This window comes from Dasypus novemcinctus, chromosome 20 (genome assembly GCF_030445035.2).
Source record: "Dasypus novemcinctus isolate mDasNov1 chromosome 20, mDasNov1.1.hap2, whole genome shotgun sequence".
Lineage (NCBI taxonomy): Eukaryota > Metazoa > Chordata > Mammalia > Cingulata > Dasypodidae > Dasypus > Dasypus novemcinctus.
In genome coordinates this window covers 44,043,717-44,063,907 of record NC_080692.1, presented here as the reverse complement: position 1 = coordinate 44,063,907, position 20,191 = coordinate 44,043,717, and the positions used below count along the sequence as shown (strand labels likewise).

The 20,191-nt window shown below is 35.1% G+C and overlaps 1 protein-coding gene and 1 non-coding gene across 32 annotated transcripts in view; one reads left to right on the top strand and one right to left on the bottom strand.

The window, feature by feature from the left end:
* Positions 1 to 20,191, top strand: part of C2CD5 (C2 calcium dependent domain containing 5) — a 92,618-nt gene that overhangs the window by 9,740 nt on the left and 62,687 nt on the right. For 17 of the 31 annotated variants that reach the window (XM_004448652.5, XM_058282898.2, XM_004448654.5 and 14 more), the window contains exons 4-8: positions 6,182 to 6,353; positions 7,457 to 7,552; positions 8,624 to 8,779; positions 12,470 to 12,668; positions 17,804 to 17,955. In XM_004448652.5, coding sequence (XP_004448709.1) covers positions 6,182 to 6,353; positions 7,457 to 7,552; positions 8,624 to 8,779; positions 12,470 to 12,668; positions 17,804 to 17,955 — 775 coding nt within the window. Of the gene's footprint in view, positions 1 to 6,181; positions 6,354 to 7,456; positions 7,553 to 8,623; positions 8,780 to 12,469; positions 12,669 to 16,708; positions 16,834 to 17,803; positions 17,956 to 20,191 lie in introns of all 31 variants that reach the window. The other 14 variants (XM_004448651.5, XM_058282899.2, XM_058282895.2 and 11 more) reach the window with 1 other exon arrangement.
* On the bottom strand, positions 2,309 to 2,511 carry LOC111766986 (small nucleolar RNA SNORA73 family). Its single transcript, XR_002798897.1, has one exon. It is a non-coding gene; the product is annotated as a small nucleolar RNA SNORA73 family (small nucleolar RNA).

The following is a 20,191-nucleotide window of genomic DNA, read 5'->3' as shown; positions in this document are numbered from 1 at the left end:
GTACCTATTGTTTAAGGTATAGTAGTTTTCTTACCTCATAAAGACGTTTTCTTTTCTGCTTAATTTAGAATATTGAGTTTTAAAAAATGACGTTGTAGTTAAAATATAGTATGTGAATATGATAAAAATAGACTCTCCTGTGTGTCTTCTTATTCTTATTCATATAATTTTCTCTGGCTTTTACCTTATACCAAAAATCACTTAGGAACAAGATACAGATTTTTAAAAAACTGTTTCCAAAATGCTATAATGTATTTTTGAAAAAGGCTCATTACTGTCCACGTGTCTATTGTCATTTCAAAACTACATTAGTAAGGTAAAAATGTGGAATAAAAAGTCAGAGAAAGCAAGAGAGTTATTGTTTACATGATTTCACCTCAAATTAGAATTACAAAGTGCATTTTAAGTGCTCTAGGAAAATATTTGAATGCTTATGCCTTTTTCTTTTCTCTGTAACCTAGAAATGGTTGATAAAAAAATTGTTTTGGTCGATTACATTGCTCCTGAAATGGAGGGAGGAGGCAAGCTTTATGTGTTAGAGTAGTTTTCATAATTTTAGGAAATTTATGTCTAAGTAAATGGAAATTTCATTTTGTTGACACTGGTAATTTTTAATGGTCCAATGAAGTCAAACAGCTTTAAAAATGAACATATCTGTACTTTTTGAAATAAAGCCTTTTTATAATATTAATATTAATAAGCTTTAGGAACTAAAGTTACCAGCCATTTCCCTTAAAATTTAGTAAGTTACTAAATAATAATAGTATGTATTTTGGTGTGAAAAAATGTGCTTGAACTTTGTGTTTATAGTTAACATGGTTAGATACTTTCCTTCAACCCTGTTTATCGGTTTTAAATTGCAGTCAGATATGTATGCCATGAACACTCACATAGATGGCCTAAGCAAAATGGATACTTAGTTTTTTTCTCATGTGAAAGAGGTGTTAAGCCTGGCAGTGTAAGAAAGCAGGAAATGATTTGCCACCCGGGACCATTCTGTCTTTCTTCTCCATCATTCACAGCCCAGGGCTTCTGTATTCAATGTCACTTTAGGCTGTAAGCTACCAGCTGGTGCTCTAGGCCAGAAAAAGGAGCTGGAGTGAATGGAAGTGGGGGGAGGTTGAAAATAGCATACCTTGAGCTTAGCAAGCCCTCTTTAAGAAGTTACCCCCACCTTGCCTAGCTTTATGTAATAATTTATGCTTATATCTCCATTAGTTGGAAGGGAGGCTAGGAAGTGCAGTCTTTTAGCTGGGCATGTTGCTGTCCAGTTAAAACTTTTAAATCTTTAAAAAATTTCTGAAGTCTTAATTTTTGGTATTTCATAATTTGAAATGGGCTCAATTTAATCTGTTAAATATCCTTAATTCATTACAATTTCTTCCTAAATGTAGGCAAATTATTTATATGGTTAACTGTCAATATATTTATCAAGAACTATTCCAGTCACTTTGTTGGCATAGAGCCCTATGATATCAGGGAAAGATTTGTTGGTGTCACATGAGCGAAATGATGGTACTTGTACTTAAATAAGCTGTTGAATAAATATACACCAATGGTATTATCAATGGATTTAGAAATTGGAGGAAGGTCTTTGGAGGAATGGCTAATGGCTTGGTTTATGACTCCTTTTTATTAAATTAGATGTGGTAGAGAGAATGATGTTGGATGACAATTCAAAATGGGTGGGGATTCAAAGGTTCCTTTAACCTTTAATTATGAAAAATTTCAAACATGCACAGATAGTGAGATTAGTATAATGAACTTCTGATTAGCACCCTCTTTTATTTTTTCAAAAATAACTCCTCTTTTTTTTTTTAACCTCAAAATCATCTTTATTTCAGTTCATAAATGTCTTAGTTTAATAGGCTAATCTACTTTGTTCTTATTCTCACAATACATAGGTTATTTAGTACATTAGATATTAAAACTGGCATATGGTTTTGGGGTGACCTGAAAATTTGCATTTCTAGCCAATTCCCATGATTTTGCCTTTGAGGCTGGAATTCTTTGATTTACTCAGTTTTTTAAAAAGCCAAACATGGAGATATGTGTGCCAATTTTCAAACCCTCCATGATCATCTTCAAGATAGTGTAGCATCCACTTTCCCACCTCGTATTTCAGTGTCAAGGCTTTGCTCCTCTTCTTTCCTCAAATCTGAGGTATTTTGGAATCCTTTTGAGAATTCTGTGAAACAAAGGTACAAAGTGTAAATGTAATTCACCAATAGCTTAAAAACAAGACAAAGTGCACTTCTCTTGGACACGTGGTAAACTGACCCTGGATCTAGACTGGGATGCTCAAGAAAACTGTTTCCTGCGTGCTTTGTCTCCTCAGTCATTGTCCATAAGACTCAGGGAAGCTGTAGGAATATGCAGGTGCAGGCTCAAGAGCCCGGCTTCATCTCCAATGCTGTGGAATGGGACTGTGCATCACTGGCTGAGCCCTGTGCTCCCCTGTGCCACTGGACAGAGCCCGGGGAGCGTGACCTCCTGGGGTATCCACGCTGGAAAATAACCCATCTTTTTATTTCACTTCTTGATACATGCACATCCTACCAAAACACGTAACCTTTGGATGAAGCTTTAGATTATGTACCTGTTAAATGGAAAATACAGGGGATTCCCATATATCCCCCCCCCTTTTCCCATTAACAACATCTTTCATTAGTGTGGTACATTGGACGAACACATATTGAAGCGTTACTAAGCCTGGTTTATAGTTTACATTATGTTTTACACTTTGTACTGCACAATTTTATGAGTTTTTAAAAAATGTAAATATAAAAATGACCTGTATCCATCATTGCAATGTCATGCAGGACAATTCCAATGTCCCCAAAATGCCTCGTTAAACCTATTATCATTACCCACCTTTAACAGTTGTCTAAAGTCTGCTGTTTTTGAGGTACCGGGACCAGGGATTGAACCCAGGACCTTGTATATGGGAAGCTGGCACTCAACTACTGAGCCACATTGGCCCCCCTGAGTTGGTTTTTTCATTTGCTTGTTTTCTGCTTTTTAGGAGGCACTGGGAACTGAACCCAGGACCTCCCATGTGGGAAGCAAGCAGCTACTTGAGCCATATCTGCTCCCTGTTAAATTCTGTTGTTTTTGTTTTACCTGTTACTCCACTCTCTCTTGATTTTTTTTCAGGAATATTTTACGGCAAATGCAAGATATTAGGTAATTTCAGTCATAGATTCTTAAACTCTTTTGTTTTGGGGAGTTGTTACAAACTTCAAATCACATTATCATACCAGTGATACCAACAATAATTCCTTAATGTAGAGTACTTAAGCACTCAAAATATATTCCCCAAATAATCTTCATAAAATGGATTGTTAGCCTAAAATCAACAAGAAATTAAATAATAGAGAGAAAGCATAATGCTTTATATTTAAGTTTAAAAAATTAAAGTATAGTGATTGCAGAGATATCACTTGACCAAAGTATATGTAAGAAAGATAGAGGGAAGTGGATGTGGCTCGAGCAATTGGGCTGCCATCTACTGTGTGGGAGGACTGGGTTTGTTCCCCGGGGCCTCCTGGGAAAGGCATGCTCCTGTGACAAGGAACCTCTCTCCCATGTTGGAGGTCCCCGGCATTGAATCCTGGTGAAACCTAGAGAGAAAACAAGAAGAGAAGATAGAAAGAAACAGACACAGAAAATCACACAGTGAATGGACATAGACAGCAAAACAGCAGGGTGGGGGAAGGGGAAGGAAAAAAAAGCACTTAGAAAAAGAAGAAAGATTTTAGTTTCCACAAACTCAGTTTAAAATTAACGATATGTTATATCATAGAGTTCATTTAAAAAATATAAATATTTTAATCCTAGGAAATAGTCATCCTTTTGTCTATTCTAGGTACTACATTTTTTTTATTTTTTGCTTCAGTGTTTGTTCATTTTTTTAACAAATCAATTTTATTGGTCCATATTAATGAAGCATAAATCCATCCAAAGTGTACAATCAGTGGTATTTGGTGTAATCACATATTTGTGTATTTATCACTTCCTTCATTCTTAGAGCAGTTTTATTATTCTACTACTAATAATAAACAACCAAACAAAACTCACCCCTCAGTCTCTCTCTGCTTCCCCTGCTTTACATAGCTGCTATTCTTTTTCCTTTTCTCTAGTACATTTGAATTTCTGTTTGGTCGAAACAGTCTTATATATGCAATATCACCCATATTCATGTTTTACATGAGGTTTTACTATCTTATACAGTCCCATATTGCAGCTTTTTAGCTGCTACATTTTAAGATGGGTCTGGCAAACCTGGGAATTATGTGATACCTAGAGGATGGCAGTCAAAATGTGAACATGTCCTCTCTGAGGGAGAGATACTTTTTTGCCTTGTTCTTGACTGTTTGACATAGTACCTGGTACATGGCAGGCACTGGTAATGAGCCAGTTAAAGAAGGCAAGAGTTAGACGTTCATTTCAGGACGAAGGATGTGCTGGAGGTTTTAATCCGCAAACATAAGTTGTTTTTTCCTTTTTAAAAAAAAATTTTTTTTAAATTAATAGATCATAAGGAATGTTACATTAAAAAACATAAGAAAACAAAAAACATAAGAGGTTCCCATATAACCCACTCCCCACACCCCACCACATCATTTTTGTAAATTGTATTTTTTTTAAGATATATACATCATAAAAAAAATGTTCCACTAAAAAATATAAGAGGTTCCTGTATACCCCTCACCCTTCACCCCACTTCTCCCACTCCAACAACCTCCCTCATCATTGTGGCACCCTCATCGCACTCAGTGAACACATTTTGGGGCACTATTGCACTACACAGATAATAGTTTACCCTGTAGTTTGCACTCTCCCCCAGTACATTCAGTGGGTTATGGCAGGATATATAAAGTCCAGGATCTGACCCTGCAGTATCATTAAGGTAACTTAAGATCCCAAAAATGTCCCCACATCACATCTCTTCTACCCTCTCCCTGCCCTCAGCAACTACTGTGGTCACTTTCTCTTCCTCGATGCTAAAATTTCTATTACTTGTCACAATAGTTTTATAGGAGAATATCAGTAAGTCCACTCTAGTCCATATTTTATTCCTCTGTTCTGTGGACTCTGGGATGGCAATGTCCCCTCCACCTCTAGATCAAGAGGGGCTTAGATTCCACATGGATGATGGATGCAATTCCTCTGCTTGCAGTTGTAGGCATTCTCGGTTCCCTGGTGTGGTGGTCAACCATCTTCACCTCCCTGTTAGCTGACCTGGGTAAGACCAACGAACCAGAGAATAGGAGTCGCCACTCTGCTGAGGCTCAGGGCCCAGCTGGCACACAGTCCAGAGATTCAAGTCTCCTGAGCATGGACCATCCCTAGTGCCAACCAAAGTTTCAGTAAAAGTGACAGAAGAGGCATGTGTAGAAAAGTCACATCTGAGTCCAGCTCTGTCACACTCAGGAGCACAAATTCCAAAGGAGGGCCCTCTGACATGGCACAGAACTCCAAATCCATCTGGCATGATTATATACCTGTGGACCTCCTTAGCCTTTAGGAGAACCAGTACCTAGGGTTGTATCTATTTTGGCTTTTTCGGGGGTCCTGCTGAGGTGTACATAAGCGCGACACCTCTGATGACCTCCCAACTCTTTTTGGAAGACTCTTAGCCATATCAACTCATTTGTCTTTGCCATTTACCCCTTTTATTCAAGGTCAAAGAGCAGTTTTTAACACTTGATCCAACATGTAGACTGAGATTGTTTTTTCTTACAGGTGATATGTTAGTTCTGCTTATGGTTTTATTGTCTGAAAATGCCCTTAGAAATGTTGGTGGCATTGTGGTTCCTGGCATCCTTACTGCCTTAGTTAACTAATAGGTGCTGTGACAACATTCCTTCGACACTTGCCAGCTATAATGTAGAAAGTAGGACAACATAGGCTCGTTGTAGAAAAAGGAGTTAAAACCCTACCTTTGTATTTTGAGGTATACCATACTTTCTTTTTTCCTTTAGAAATGTATTACCTGGTGTGAAAAAGTAGTTACAGCCTTCGTTGGTGTCAGTCACTCTACCTATTTGCTTAAAACAAATCTGTAAGATTTTTCCCCCTCCAGGAGTCATTTTTTTTTTCCATTTGATAATGTATATACAGTTGTGATAATTATTATTTTTAAGTGGTAAGATTTAACTTGAAAGTATACTTTTAGGTGGACGATGAAGATTTACAAGATGAACCTCTACAGATCACAGTTCTAGACCATGATACTTACAGTGCAAATGATGCCATTGGTAAAGTGTACATTGATATTGATCCTTTACTCTATAGTGAAGCCGCAACTGTCATCTCAGGATGGTTTCCAATTTATGACACTATACATGGTAAGGAAGAATAATTTAAGAAAATAAATCATAGTCTTTTAAATTTATCATTAAAGACTGTACTATATTTTGTTTTTTAAAAATACATGTCTTTGAAAGTTGCCTTTTTAAAATAGGCGTGTAATAGTAAAGTACTGTTAGTGGAACCATTACTTCTCTTGACCTAATTTCAACACAGTACTCAGATGTCATTTGCCATTTTTAGTCTCATTTTCTTACTAGTGTATAACGGAGTTTTTTCCAGAGGTTGTGTAATGTATGGTATCATCATACACTGCATGCAGAGGAGATGTGAAACTCTGTGTTCTTTTAAGTTAAACATGAAAGAGATTTCCAAAAATGTAATTAGAGCCACTCATCACTAAATTTTCTCTGTTTTGAAAATGTTATTTTTATGAAATATTTATGTTAACATGTAATGGGTTTTTTATTTCTGTAACTGAAGTAATATTTTTTTAAATGCTTAATTTTAATTTCCAGTATGGTAAATGTTGATACATATAACCCATAAAAATAAAAGCTCTTTGAAGTCTTTAACTTATTATATTCATTGAAATGGATAAAACTTTTGTTTTAAATCAGATTCTTACATTTTTTGGTAAGTACATAGACTCTGGAATCATAAAGATCTGACTTTAAGTCCTGCCTTTGGCACTTACTGTTTGATGCTATACAAATCATTTAACTTTTATGAAACTTTAATTTCTTCCTCTGTAAAAGGGGAATGATAGTTATCCAAAAATTACCAGGATGGGTTGATCTGAGCATCATGAAATACTACATGTAAAGAATTCAGGACATCATCTCTAAGTGCTCATCAAATGTTATTATCACCTTTGTCGGCGTTATCACCTCTAATTTAAGTGGGGCTCCTTCACAGTCTTTGTTCAAATAAATAGAGACTTGTGGTAAAAATGAAAATTATTCAGTTTTTCATACACATATGTTGTCCCTCAGATTGAAGATCTCAGGGTACAAATTTAGCATTACTATTATGATGGATACATTATTTTACAATCATTAATTGGACTTATTTACTTGGATATTTAATCATACATTATTTTCCTAAGATAGAAACTTGCTTTTCTGTTTTGAATTCATAGGTATCCGTGGGGAAATCAATGTAGTTGTCAAAGTAGACCTCTTCAATGATTTAAATCGATTTAGGCAGTCGTCATGTGGAGTCAAATTCTTTTGCAGTAAGTAAATATATTTTATTACTCATTTAACAGGAAACTTAATAATTGTTAAATATGGGAAATCAATATTTCAGAAGGCTAATGGAAAAGCACTTATACTTTGATTTTAATGCCAAAGAGAAAATTGTTAATTTTCCAGAAGCTTTTACTGTCCAAGGACCGTTTACCTGACGTGAGAGTAATTGGTATTTGATTTTTGGATATTTTACTATGGGACACTGAAAGGCTTTTATAAGGAGGGAATTCTGAAAACTCCATGAAATTGGGTCTGAATTGGTCAGATCTGAGCAACTCAGCTGGTCTGGGTTTTTTCAACGCCCCGAGGTAGTTGAGTATGTAGATTCAGAACTTTGAGGTCAATTTTAAAAACCTGGGGTTGAGGAGTAGCTGCTTAGACTAGGTGAACAGTCCCTTCATAGCCAGAGATATCCTAAATGCCTATTGTAATAGACTATGTTGGCATAGATGTTCTCAGGTTCTCCTCTTTTTGAATCTGATTAGATTTTATTTAAATCCAGCAACATTTGGTGTCCTGTATATTGAATGAGGCTATAATACAGTTACTATTGAACCACCTGGCCATGTAGCCATGGATTATTAAAAACTGCAGGACTTTTGTGACTTCTCAGGCCATGTCAAAAAGGAAATCATTTTGAATTTTGAGGCTGCATTATGTGATGTACAGAAGATCTTTTGCAAAAGGCTTTAAATAATCAAAGATGTTCGTTATTACTTTTTGCCTTCTACTTATTTATGTGATAATCATCCAGCTCACTTTGATTTAATTTTTAAACTTCGTATTGAATCCTATTTAAGATTGCCTGACTGTTTCCTAAATTATAAAAATCCAATTTATATTTACTATGCTTACATGATTATTTCTAAGAATAAAATGGATCTTAGAAGATTATTTGAGGGGAAGTATTATTGTTATAATTACTTTGAGATTATCACAGTAAAACATGTTCCTGTATTATATAGCTTATAGGTAAGAATTTAGGTGTACTTTTTTAAAAATTTGAATTTAACCTTATGATAAACAACAGCATAATAGATAATTTGTTTTAACAGCAACAAATATTCCAAAGTGTTATAGAGCTGTAATAATTCATGGATTTGTAGAAGAACTTGTGGTAAATGAAGACCCAGAATATCAATGGATTGATCGAATTCGCACACCAAGGGCATCAAATGAAGCCAGACAGAGGCTCATTTCTTTAATGTCAGGTATTTAAAAAACAAACTTCATTCTTAATTGACTTAATACCCTTAAACATTTTATTAATGTTTAATTGATTTCATTTTAATTTCAAGGGAAGCCTGATGTAGCTCAAGTGGTTAAACACCTGTTTTCCATGTATGACATCCTGGGTTCAATCCTGTATACCTCCAAAAAAAAAAAAAGTCTAATTTTAATTTCAGTTTCAATTTTTTTTTTTTGCGGCAACATTTCCCTGTGTTTTTTTGTGGAAGTGTTTCCTAATGTATGTTAATACATCTTGAATAGAGGACATTAGTTTAATATGTTTGCGAAATGAACCTTTTTTTTTCTTGGTAATGCAAAATACACACACACACACATATATACTATATTAAAGTTTCTTGAATGATCCTACAGCCAATCAACTTGTTTAAATTTGTTTAACCTAGTGTTTCTTGATCTTAATTTAGTATAGTATGCTTTTCAATTGTGCATATAGAAAGCACCTAATAAGTATTGTTAGATTAATGAAGCATCTAGCAGACCACCATTTTGTCAAATACCAGTTTGGGAAATATGTATTTTGAAATTACAATGGAGAGATATGTGTAGAGCATAATATTTATCATCTCAAGGAAGTGACTCAATTGATACTATAATTAATATAAGGGGCATCTGAGAACTAAGATTTTCATTTGTAATACTTTTTTCTTTATGGTATTTTAAGTAATATTTTTTGTGATAGTTTTATTTCTTGTGATACGTTTAATTTTTATTTAATATTAAAGTTCTGGGGATTCCTTTATTAATAAGGTTTGCTTCATTTTTAACTGTTTTTCTTCTCTCCATGTTTTTTTTTTTTTTTGGTGAAGATTTATTAATTTATTTAATCCCCCACCCCAGTTGTCTGTTCTCTGTGTCTCTTTGCTGAGTCTTGTTTCTTTGTCCGCTTCTGTTGTTGTTAGCTGCACGAGAAGTGTGGGCGGCACCATTCCTGGGCAGGCTGCACTTTCTTTCGCGCTGGGCGGCTCTCCTTACGGGGCGCACTCCTTGCGCGTGGGGCTCCCCTACGCGGGGACATCCCTGCATGGCAGGGCATTCCTTGCGCACATCAGCACTGCGCATGGGCCAGCTCCACACGGGTCAGGGAGGCCCAGGGTTGAACCGTGGACCTCCCATGTGGTACACGGACGCCCTGACCACTGGGCCAAGTCCGTTTCCCCTCTCCATGTTTTTAAAAAATACTTTTATATTTCATCATCTTTATTTATATCAATCTGTTTCATTTAATTAAGCAATGCAAGTTAGTGTGTAGCATAGTTTTTTTTTTTTTAGTTATGCCAGTAATTTATTCAGGTAGATAGTGAGAGAAATGGGAGAAAATAACAGAAAATAACAGAGCAGTGGTCCCAGGTAGTGAGGAAGGGGATGAAAAGGGATGAAGAGGGCTAATTTAAAAGCTACAATTCCCCATTATAGATTATAAGTTCCCAGGGTTACATGGCAGAGGAAAAATGGCGACAGTGGCATATAGAGGGCAGGACAGGTCCACAGGCAAAAGAGTAAGGCAAGAGATTCCATAGTTTTTATATAAAGTGTGTAAAAAGTTCCTAGAGAAATAGAGAAATATGAATGAATTTTTATATTCAAAAATTTATATTTTAAATTTTTATGTTTATGTTAGTGAAATTAGTAATTTAAAAACCTTCAGAATATCCATGTCAAATTAATTGTTAATTTTGTTAATTTTTAAAGTGAAATATTAAATGGACAAAAATTACAGCAAGATAAACATTGCCTTCTATAGTCTTCAATAGTGATAGTTTTTTGTTTTATATAAAAATAATTATGAAACATCTTATACTCTATCCTTTTTTTTTTTTAAAGATTTTATTTATTTATTTATTTCTCTCCCCTTTCCCTGCCCCCCATTGTCTGCTTTCTATGTCCATTCACTTTGTGTTCTTCTCTGTCTGCTTGTATTCTAATTGGGTGGTTCTGGGAAATGATCCTGGACCTTCCAGCGTGGGAAAGAGGACATCATTCTCTTATGCCACCTCACTTCCCTGGTCCGCTACGTCTCTTATTATCTCTCCTCTCTGTCTCTTTTTGTTGCGTCATCTTGCTGCGCCAGCTCTGCATGTGGGCCAGCACTCCGGCACTGGGCATACTCCTTACAGGCCAGCACTTTGTGCAGGCAGGCACTCTGCGTGGGCCAGCACTCCTGTGTGGGGCAGCACTCATGCATGGGCCAGCACTCTGTGTGGGCCAGCTCACCACACAGCCAGCTTACCTTCACCAGGAGACCCTGCGCATTGAACCCTGGACCCCCTAGTTGGTAGACAGGAGCCCAGTTGCTTGAGCCACATCTGCTTCCCTGGTCTACCCTTTTTTCTATCAGTTTGTGTGTATGTATTTGATAGTTCCTGCTAGGGTTTATGGAAGCTACTAAAGAACCATACAAGTCAGAGTTCCTTAAAAGTCCCTTTAAAAATCTAGAATAACAAGTTAGGATACATACTCTAGAAAGAAGATTTTTAAATGTTTCCAGTGTTTCTTATTTCACATATTTTCAGACTACTTCTTTGGCTCTTAATGGGGAAAAGTAAGCACTTGTCTAGGAGAGAAAAAGACAAGGAGTATTGTTTAATTTTTGGGTGAAACATGAAAAATGACATTTGGGCTAATTCAGTTTGTTTATTCTAGGCATCTGATTTGCACAGCTAAATGAAGTAATTTTTTTTGTGTGGTAATGTATGGTGGTTTGCCTTCTCTGATAACATGTCAGCTTTTTACATATCTAATAAGTGGGTATAGCATATAGGCAGACAGGTCACACAATTGGAAATTATAAAGAGTTTGGAAGATACTCTTTGTTTCCTCCAGGTATGTGATTAAGTCTTTGATTTTAGCTCTTTCTTTTTTGCTGTAAGCACTGAGAGCTATAAATTTCCCTCTCAATACTGTCTTTGCTGTATCCCATGGGTTTTGATATGTTGTGTTCTTGTTTTCATTTGTCTTGAGATATTTGCTTTCTCTTGCAGTTTCTTCTTTGACCAACTGATTACTTGAGTGTTTTTAATCTTTTGTCTTCACTGTCCCTACCTCTTTCCTTGCCACTCTTACCCCATTATTCATTATTTTTCTTTGAAGAACTTGTTTGCCACCTAAAATGTATATGCACATACTACACACATACACATCAGAAAACAAATAAGCAACCATATTATTTTATATTTTAAAAATATGTGTATTTGTATTATATCTACATATAGTATAGTTTCTAAGTAATAAAAATGCATTATATTGTATTTCTATTATGATGGTACAATTATGTAATATTTATATTAATCTGTTTATTGTTTTGTTTCTCCCACCAGTATGTAAACTCCACTAGGTTTGGGACTTTACCTTTCTTCTTCACCCCTGTATCTCTAGCACTTAGAAGAAAGGAAAAAGGCTGGGTACTTAGTCCATACCAAAATTTGTTTGGTAAAAGAATTATTCTTGAAGGACCCTTAATTGCCACATATGTAAAATACAACTACCCATATCTTACCTCCCTGAAAGGAGGCGGCTGGAGCAGATCATCTTTTAGGGCCTCTTCAAATTCTAAAAATCTGTATTTTTGAACTGTTTTCTATTACTACCATATCCTAGTTTATAGGTGTAATGCAGAGATATAAAGCTGAATGAGTATTCTTTCTTTTTTGTAGGTGAACTGCAGAGGAAGATTGGCTTGAAAGTACTAGAAATGAGAGGAAATGCAGTTGTTGGGTACTTACAGTGTTTTGATCTGGAGGGCGAGTCTGGGTTAGTGGTACGAGCCATAGGAACAGCGTGTACTCTGGATAAATTAAGTAGCCCAGCAGCATTCCTTCCTGCATGTAATTCCCCATCCAAAGAAATGAAGGAGTAAGTATGAATCAATGAATTATTCTTGTGGAGGGAGCTTTTTATCTTTTACCTACATATGTCCATTGAATTTGAAACATTTCAGTAGGGTTGCCCAATATAATTTTTTTTCTGTGGTAATTGTCTTATCACAGACGATTGCCAAAATGTGAAACTTAAAAATATTAGAAATCCCTGATATTTTATTTGCACAGTCTAATATGAAAATCAAACTTGGTAATTAAAATCAAATGTATTCTAGAACTAGAAACACATAAATAAATATTTATGCATTGTGTGTAATTTTACTTATTTTCTGGGGAATGCCTAAACTCCTATATCTCATAATCTAGTAATGCTTATTATTGGCAACATAGTTTAGAAAAAAGGAAATATTGACTTGTATAGAAATCTCAAACTGAGATGTCCATAGCACCCAGGCAGTTTAAATAAAGAAAAGATTTGGGTGTAATTCATTAGGGAATATTGGAGACTGTCTAAAGCAGATGTTGGCAGACTTTTTCTGCACAAGGGCCAGAAAGTGAATATTTTAGACATGCAAGCCATATGGTCTCTGATGCCATTTTGAACTCTGTCATTTTGTAGTATAAAATTAGCCATAGACAACTTGTAAATAAATAGGTGTAGCTGTGCTGCAATTAAACTTAATTTACAGAAAAAATAATAAGAAGTTAGTTGCTAACCCCTAGACTATAGATTTATGTATGGTTTTAAAACTATGTGTGACCCAACAAAACATATCTGTTGGCTTGCCAAGTATCTAGGGCATTGAATCTTATGAGGAGGGTAGTGGGATTGTCACCAGGGATTTTTGCTGTCAGAATGATTTGGTTGGGGGTGGGGATGGCTTTTAAAAGATGGAGACTGGAAATGCCAGTTATCCTACATAGCATGGGACAATCCTGCACAGTGAAGCCTCGTTCCATCCTGAATCCCAATAATTTGTTCTAGACGAAAATGTCTGGGACAACTGATCTAGAGATTCTTGTAGATTGGGGGTTGGTAAACTTTTTCTGTAAAGGGCCAGGCAGTATATTAGGTAGTTTAGGCTTTGCTGACACAACTACTCAACTCTGTTCTTGTAGTGCAAAAGCATCCATAGACTTATGCAAACAAGTGAGTGTGATTGTGTTGCAGTTAAAACTTTATTTACCAAAACAGGTCACAGGATGATTTGGCCTGTGGCGTGTAGTTTGTTGGGCCCTGTTCTAGATCATCAGGTAGTCAAAATTCTGTAGTCATCTCCCAGTTCTGCAGTAGTCAGGAGAGGTTGAAGAGAAAGGCTTCATAATCTTTTTTTTTTTTTAATGAAATTTTCTTCTTTATCTTAAGCTTATTATGTTTCCTTTCCTGTCTGCTGGCTTTTAATCATTTGGATTAAATTTTAGTCATGAGAGGGAACACGATTACATGTATTGCCTAATTTTATTTGGAGATAAAATGTTGAGAGAAAAAAAATAGTTTTAAATACATTGCAGCTGGGATTAGCTTTATATCCCATTTAAATTATATGCTAGAGATGAACTGCCTGCTGCTCCTGGGAAGGTTAGATTGCAGGCGTAACTTTTTGAGGGATTCAGATCTTTTATTTTCTCCTTCCATGACACATTTAAGTAAAGATCTGGGTCTTTCCTTTCCCTGTCACCCTCCAGCCAGCCTGAATTGTGTGAAGGAGCCTGGCTCTCCAGCTGTGATGTCTGACGAGCTCCTCTTCACACTACTTTATTCAGTGGAGAGAGAAAGCTCAATCACCTTCTGGTGTTTTAGAATGACCTATGGATAGCAGGAACATTTTGCATGCATTCATGAAGAGCTCCATTAATGTAAATCTTATTGTGCAGGTTTTCTCCTTTTCTAGTTTTGTTGGAATCATTTACTTTAAATGTCAGAACATTTACACCAGGAAGAATTTAAGTTGCCCTATCATGGTTTTCTAAAAGGCCTCTCTTCCTACTACCTGAGTCTTTTTATTAAAAAACAAAACAAAAAAACCTCAGTACTCAGGCTGCTGACTTCTTTATAATTTTGGTAATGAATCAATGTGGGTGCTATTCCAAAACTTACTTTACAGTTCAGTGATTATGACTGTTCTGGTACTTAATTCATAACATTGCTGATTCTAGACAGGAGTTTGATTAAATATTGTTTGTATCATATTCCTGCCTGAATGTATTTAGTATTAGAAGTACTATAGGGGGTGTACTATAAGGCCACCTTTCATGCAAGGAGGCTAGTAGAATTAGAATCCCAGGGGTACATTATCATGGTGCTCAGTGTATTTGAATTTTGATTGATGTCATAATTTGAACATTTTATGATGTTCGTTTTGTTTTACCTTTTTTAGCAGTATGTTCTATGTAATATATTTGGTAAGTTTATCCTTACCCTTTTTTTTTTTTTTTTTTTTGAGGTACTGGGACCGGGAATTGAACCTGGGACCTTGTATATGAGAAGCTGGTGCTCAACCACTGAGCTATATCAGCTCCCCTATTTAATAAGCTCAATTTTTACATTTAAATGTTTAGTGTAATGCACAATATAAATCCCTTTGGTGTTTCCAATCTTGATGGTAGAAAGTGCTTTTAAATGTGACTTATCCCTTTTCTACCTTAAAAAAAAGTACTCTCTAAGACACTTTAGCTGTGATTTCTCTGTATTTGCTCCTATTTACAGCTCCGATTCTTAGACTTTTTAGCCCATTGCTCACTTTAGCAGAGCAGTAAAAAACAAAAATAACACCTCACGACATTGGTGAGATATTTGGTTTTTATCAATTATACTAAATATGTTTTGTTTTTACTAGTAACAAATAAAAAACATTTGTCCTATTTTAAAATCAGAAACTAGCCTGGAGACCCCATGAAAGACCATTAAGGCCAAATAGTGATCATTCACGGTTGAACTATGGCAAATCATGGTTGTGGGCGTGTTCCCTGGGCAGGCAGTGGTACAGTAGTTGAAAAGAAAAGCAGGCCAAGAAAGTTGGGCTCTTGGCCTTATTTTAATTTGATTTCTGAAAAAATGGGGATATAATAGTTATTCAGTGTGTACTCACATATGGTTCTTTCTTCCCATTGTGTATAAGTGAAGGCACTACACAGTGAAATAATTGCTAATGTGAAGTCCAGGATTCTTATTTATGTAATAAAACTTTCTGCCCCATCCGACATAAGAAGCCCTTTTTAGCAAAATTTCTTTTTGAAAATTTTAAATGTTATGTATGAATATATATCCATTTATATCTGCTCTGTGTATACCTATATACATAGATGTGGTCTAGTGCAGGATATAATTTGTATTTTTAAAAAATTTCAATTCAGAATGTAGTTTAAATAATATATTCTGCAGGAGAGATTGACAAAATCTTTTACATTACTTTATATATTATATTCTGAGGAGCAGTATCCCCTTGCTTTGTTTTATTCCTAGCATAACCTGGTTTTAAACTATATGCTAGGTATGCTGAAATACTGGACTGTGTTTATCTACTTATTTCCATTCAGTTCACTGCATTTCTCTATGCTGTCATTTTTTCATATTCTTAAATACCCCAATCATGAGATTGCAGACAGAAACAGCTAAGTAGAATTTCTTTATAGAAAAAATATAATTATATCAAGAATTACTCCTGCCTGAGTCTTAAGGAAATATAAGAACTTTATGTTTGACTTTTCACTTTAATGGGAGTTCCCCCCTTAAACATTCTTTAGTAACTGCTACGGTGATTAAAGTAGTAACAAACATTTGAAACAACTTAAAATCCAAATCGTAGGTTTTATTCTTGCTTAATTCCCTCTACTCTTCTGCTTGCTATTTTTCTTACCCACAGTCCTAATTTATTAATCTAATCCTTTAAAACTGTATCTTAACAAATTAATATTTAGGTCTTTTTAAAATTTCAACTTGTTATTTGCATGCTAGGGTCTAAAAAATAGGTTCTCTCCCCTAACTAAAGCTCCTTGAAACGATTTTAACGTAACTTTGCAATCTGTTGTATGCATTGTTTTCTTTTCTTCCACTTTGATCACAAACTCCCTCAGGTCTGCGCTGGTCCACCCTCCAAGCCACGGATGCCGCTCGACTCACAACAGTCCAATTCACACTGCTCCTGGCTCCCGACTTACTCAGAACTTCTCTGTGTCTGTTCCCACTCTCATCTATACTGGTACGAGACTGCTCAGGCTCCAGAGCTGGGGAGAGGCAGGCCATGGCAGAGTGGCGCAGAGGCAGGCAGGAAGGTAGCGGAGGCGGCTGGCATGAGTCGGCTTTGCCCTTCCCTCGGAGGAGTCCAGCTGCAGTGGAGAACTCCTGTGTTTAGCTGCCACAGGGGCTCTAACTCTGTGGAGGTGAAAGTATTCTTCCAGTTTCCAAAGTCTCTTCCATAGATCTTCTAAGAACCCTATCTTATGTATTTGTACTATGAATTTTTAGGTGAATCCTAAATGTAAGTATTTTTGTAATCTCTGCATTTGCTTAGAAATAAAATTGATGATTGGGTGCTAGATGGAATACCTGCCAAAGCTTTCCATTTATTTTCTTTATGTACAAAACCTGATACAGTAAGGTCTAGTTCATTCTGTGGAAGAGAGCTTTTGGAAAACAGGTAAGCAATTATTCCACATCAGATGCAGTATTTCTGTTTAGCTATATTCATTTTCTTCTCTGCTGGGTTTTTAGCTGTGGCACTCTTGATGCTAGAGGATAAGGAAACATACTTTTTTTCTTTTGAAGATACCTGTGTGTGCAAATATAAATACAACATTATTTACACACACCATTTGCAGTCATCCTTTTTTCTTTTAAAACTTAAAAGAGCACTGTTTATTTGAAAATATTTTCAGTCATATATTCTTTTTATTTCTCTTTTTAATATTTTTTTTTACTCCCTTAGTCTGTCATTTCATGCTTTTTTGCTTTTTATGTGGCTTATTAACTGTTTCAATGCAGACAATATTTATCTGAAGAATGATGAATGGTTGAACAGCAGTTGGTTTTCTTTGGCCTCCGTCCCAGCTCCACGTTAAGAAATGACCACTGGCCCTGCCCCAGCACTGTCCTGGTGTCCGGATCATGCTGCCATTCGTCACGTCCTTCGGCACATGATTACTTAATATTTCTCCACCTTCTTCTGGCAGGATTCCCTTCAATGAAGATCCCAATCCCAATACTCATTCATCAGGACCCTCAACCCCTCTGAAAAACCAAACTTATTCCTTTTCACCTTCCAAGTCCTACAGTCGACAGTCCTCTTCTTCTGACACAGATTTGAGTTTGACACCCAAAACTGGTAAGGTGCCTCAACCCACCGTTTTTTTTTCCTTCTTTCTTTTTTTTTCAAATTTGTTTCTGTTTCTTACTAGCTTTCCATCCAAACCTTTTCTCCTGTTTTTGGCATTTACGTTAAAAGAAAATGTGACTACTGATCATTTTCAGTTACTATATTAAAATATGAAAATTTTGTGTAGTTAGAAATTATCTTGCTCAGAGATCTACATTTTATTGATTTAACCATGGTGTAGATATCAAGTCTAGAGTTTATTTTTGTGTGTAGACATTTTTCCTTTAATGCTTAAATTCGGAATCACATTATCTTGAAGCATTTGAATACAGTGTAACTCCAGTAGCTTGCAATCAAACATGAAAGCATTTCTGAATTCATTGTCTCTGCCTATTTCTGAATTGACTTCTAAAATTTTATTATGAAAAAAATCTTAACTGAAATGTCTATGTTGAAGACATCTAATTATTAACTTTTTGTTGTTTAAAATATTTGGTTTTGCTAGTCTTACCCTGTAGGTTAGAAATCAGCAATTTTACTTATTCTTGAATATTTCTCAATTTATAAAATTAAAAATTTCCCTCTCCTTTTTGATGGTTAATCTCTTTCTGGATTTCTGTAAATATGTTTTATGATAAAAAGTTTGTACAAAATCAGATTAGCTCTATACTCCTTAAAATAGAATTGCATTTAAACCATTAAGTTGTGATTGTTAAGAAAAATAAAAAAGCTTAAAAAATTCAAAGTCAGTGGTTTCCAGTTTCTGCAAATAGTATTTTCATCTGGCAATTTCCCCACCAGACTTACTAAAACCTTTTGTATAGATCTTCTTTGTTTGTGGTATTTTTAATTTGTTGTCTTTAATAACCTTATTTTTGTGTTTAGAAAATAAATTTATAAAATGACCCCTGATATTTTGGAAAACAATGAAAAGAAATCTCAATCTGAATTTGGTGGTACTTCTAAAGTAAAGAAAGGGCATTAAAAAAACAGATTGTACCTTTAATTTCTTTTTTATAAGTATAGTTATAAAGAAAATGATTTATGAATAGCTATTTCTTTGAAAATATCATTCATGTATTATATGAATGATATAATAACGGATGCCTTAGAATATGGCATAATCTTAATCATATTTATGTCTTAAAAATTGAACCATTCCAATTGTAGTGAAATTTTGTGTGTTTATGTGTTTTAAATAAAGAAGGAAACTCCAGCTTTAAAATTCATGACAAAAAAAGAAAAGTTAGTATAGTATTTGAAGAGTAAGCGTTCTTAGAAATATTTTTGAGATTTTGTTTCACTGATGGTTTATGTGTATGTTCCAGGTCATTCTTCCATACTCTTATTTTTCTTTACAACTCCCCAGATAAAGTTTTGAAATTATTATTTTTTGTAGGATTTTCTTTTCTTTATTAGAGAAGTTGTGGACTTTTGGAACAATCATGCATAAAAATACAGTGTTACACCACCACTACCACCACCTCGCATTGGTGTGGAACTGCTGTTACAGTTGATGATAGCATATTTTTATAATCGTACTAATAATGGAAGTCCATGGTTTAAGTTAGGGTTCCCTGTTGTGTAATGTAGCTCCATGGATTTAAAAAAAATTTTTTTTTCTGTTAACCATATTTACAATCTAGCATTTCCCCTTTCAATCATGTTTAGATATATATTTCAGTGCTGTCAGTTGTGTTCACAATGTTGTGCTTTTTTTTAAAATTCACCAAAAAGGCTAAGCCAAAGATTGACTTAACCAAACTTCTCTTCCCTCAGCTTTCTAATAAATTATCGATTGTATTATCAATTAAAACTTTTTGCATTTTATCTTCTAGCTCCCAAAGTTTTAGTTTTTAAACCTGCTTTTATTTTTTCATTCACTATTTGTTCTCATGTCTTTCTGTATTTATAAGTTGTCTCTAAGTAAAGTTTGTTTTGCCTATAGTTATTCCCTGCTTCAATGGCATATTTATAAAATAGTTGCAATTTTGAGTCCCTTTACCTTATCATGAATCTCCGGGAAGAGCATTCCAATTTCTCATGGAGATTTAAAATGGCAAAATTATGATTGTTCTAAAATTTCTAAAACCTTAATCCAGCATATACTTCATAATTCTCTTCCTTTTGCTTTACTGCATGCAAAATCAAGTATCTTGAGAAATAGTGGAAATAAGATAAGTAAATGAATTATAATTGATTCATTGTAAGTAACTAAGGGAGCCAAAAGTAGAATAAAGGTAAT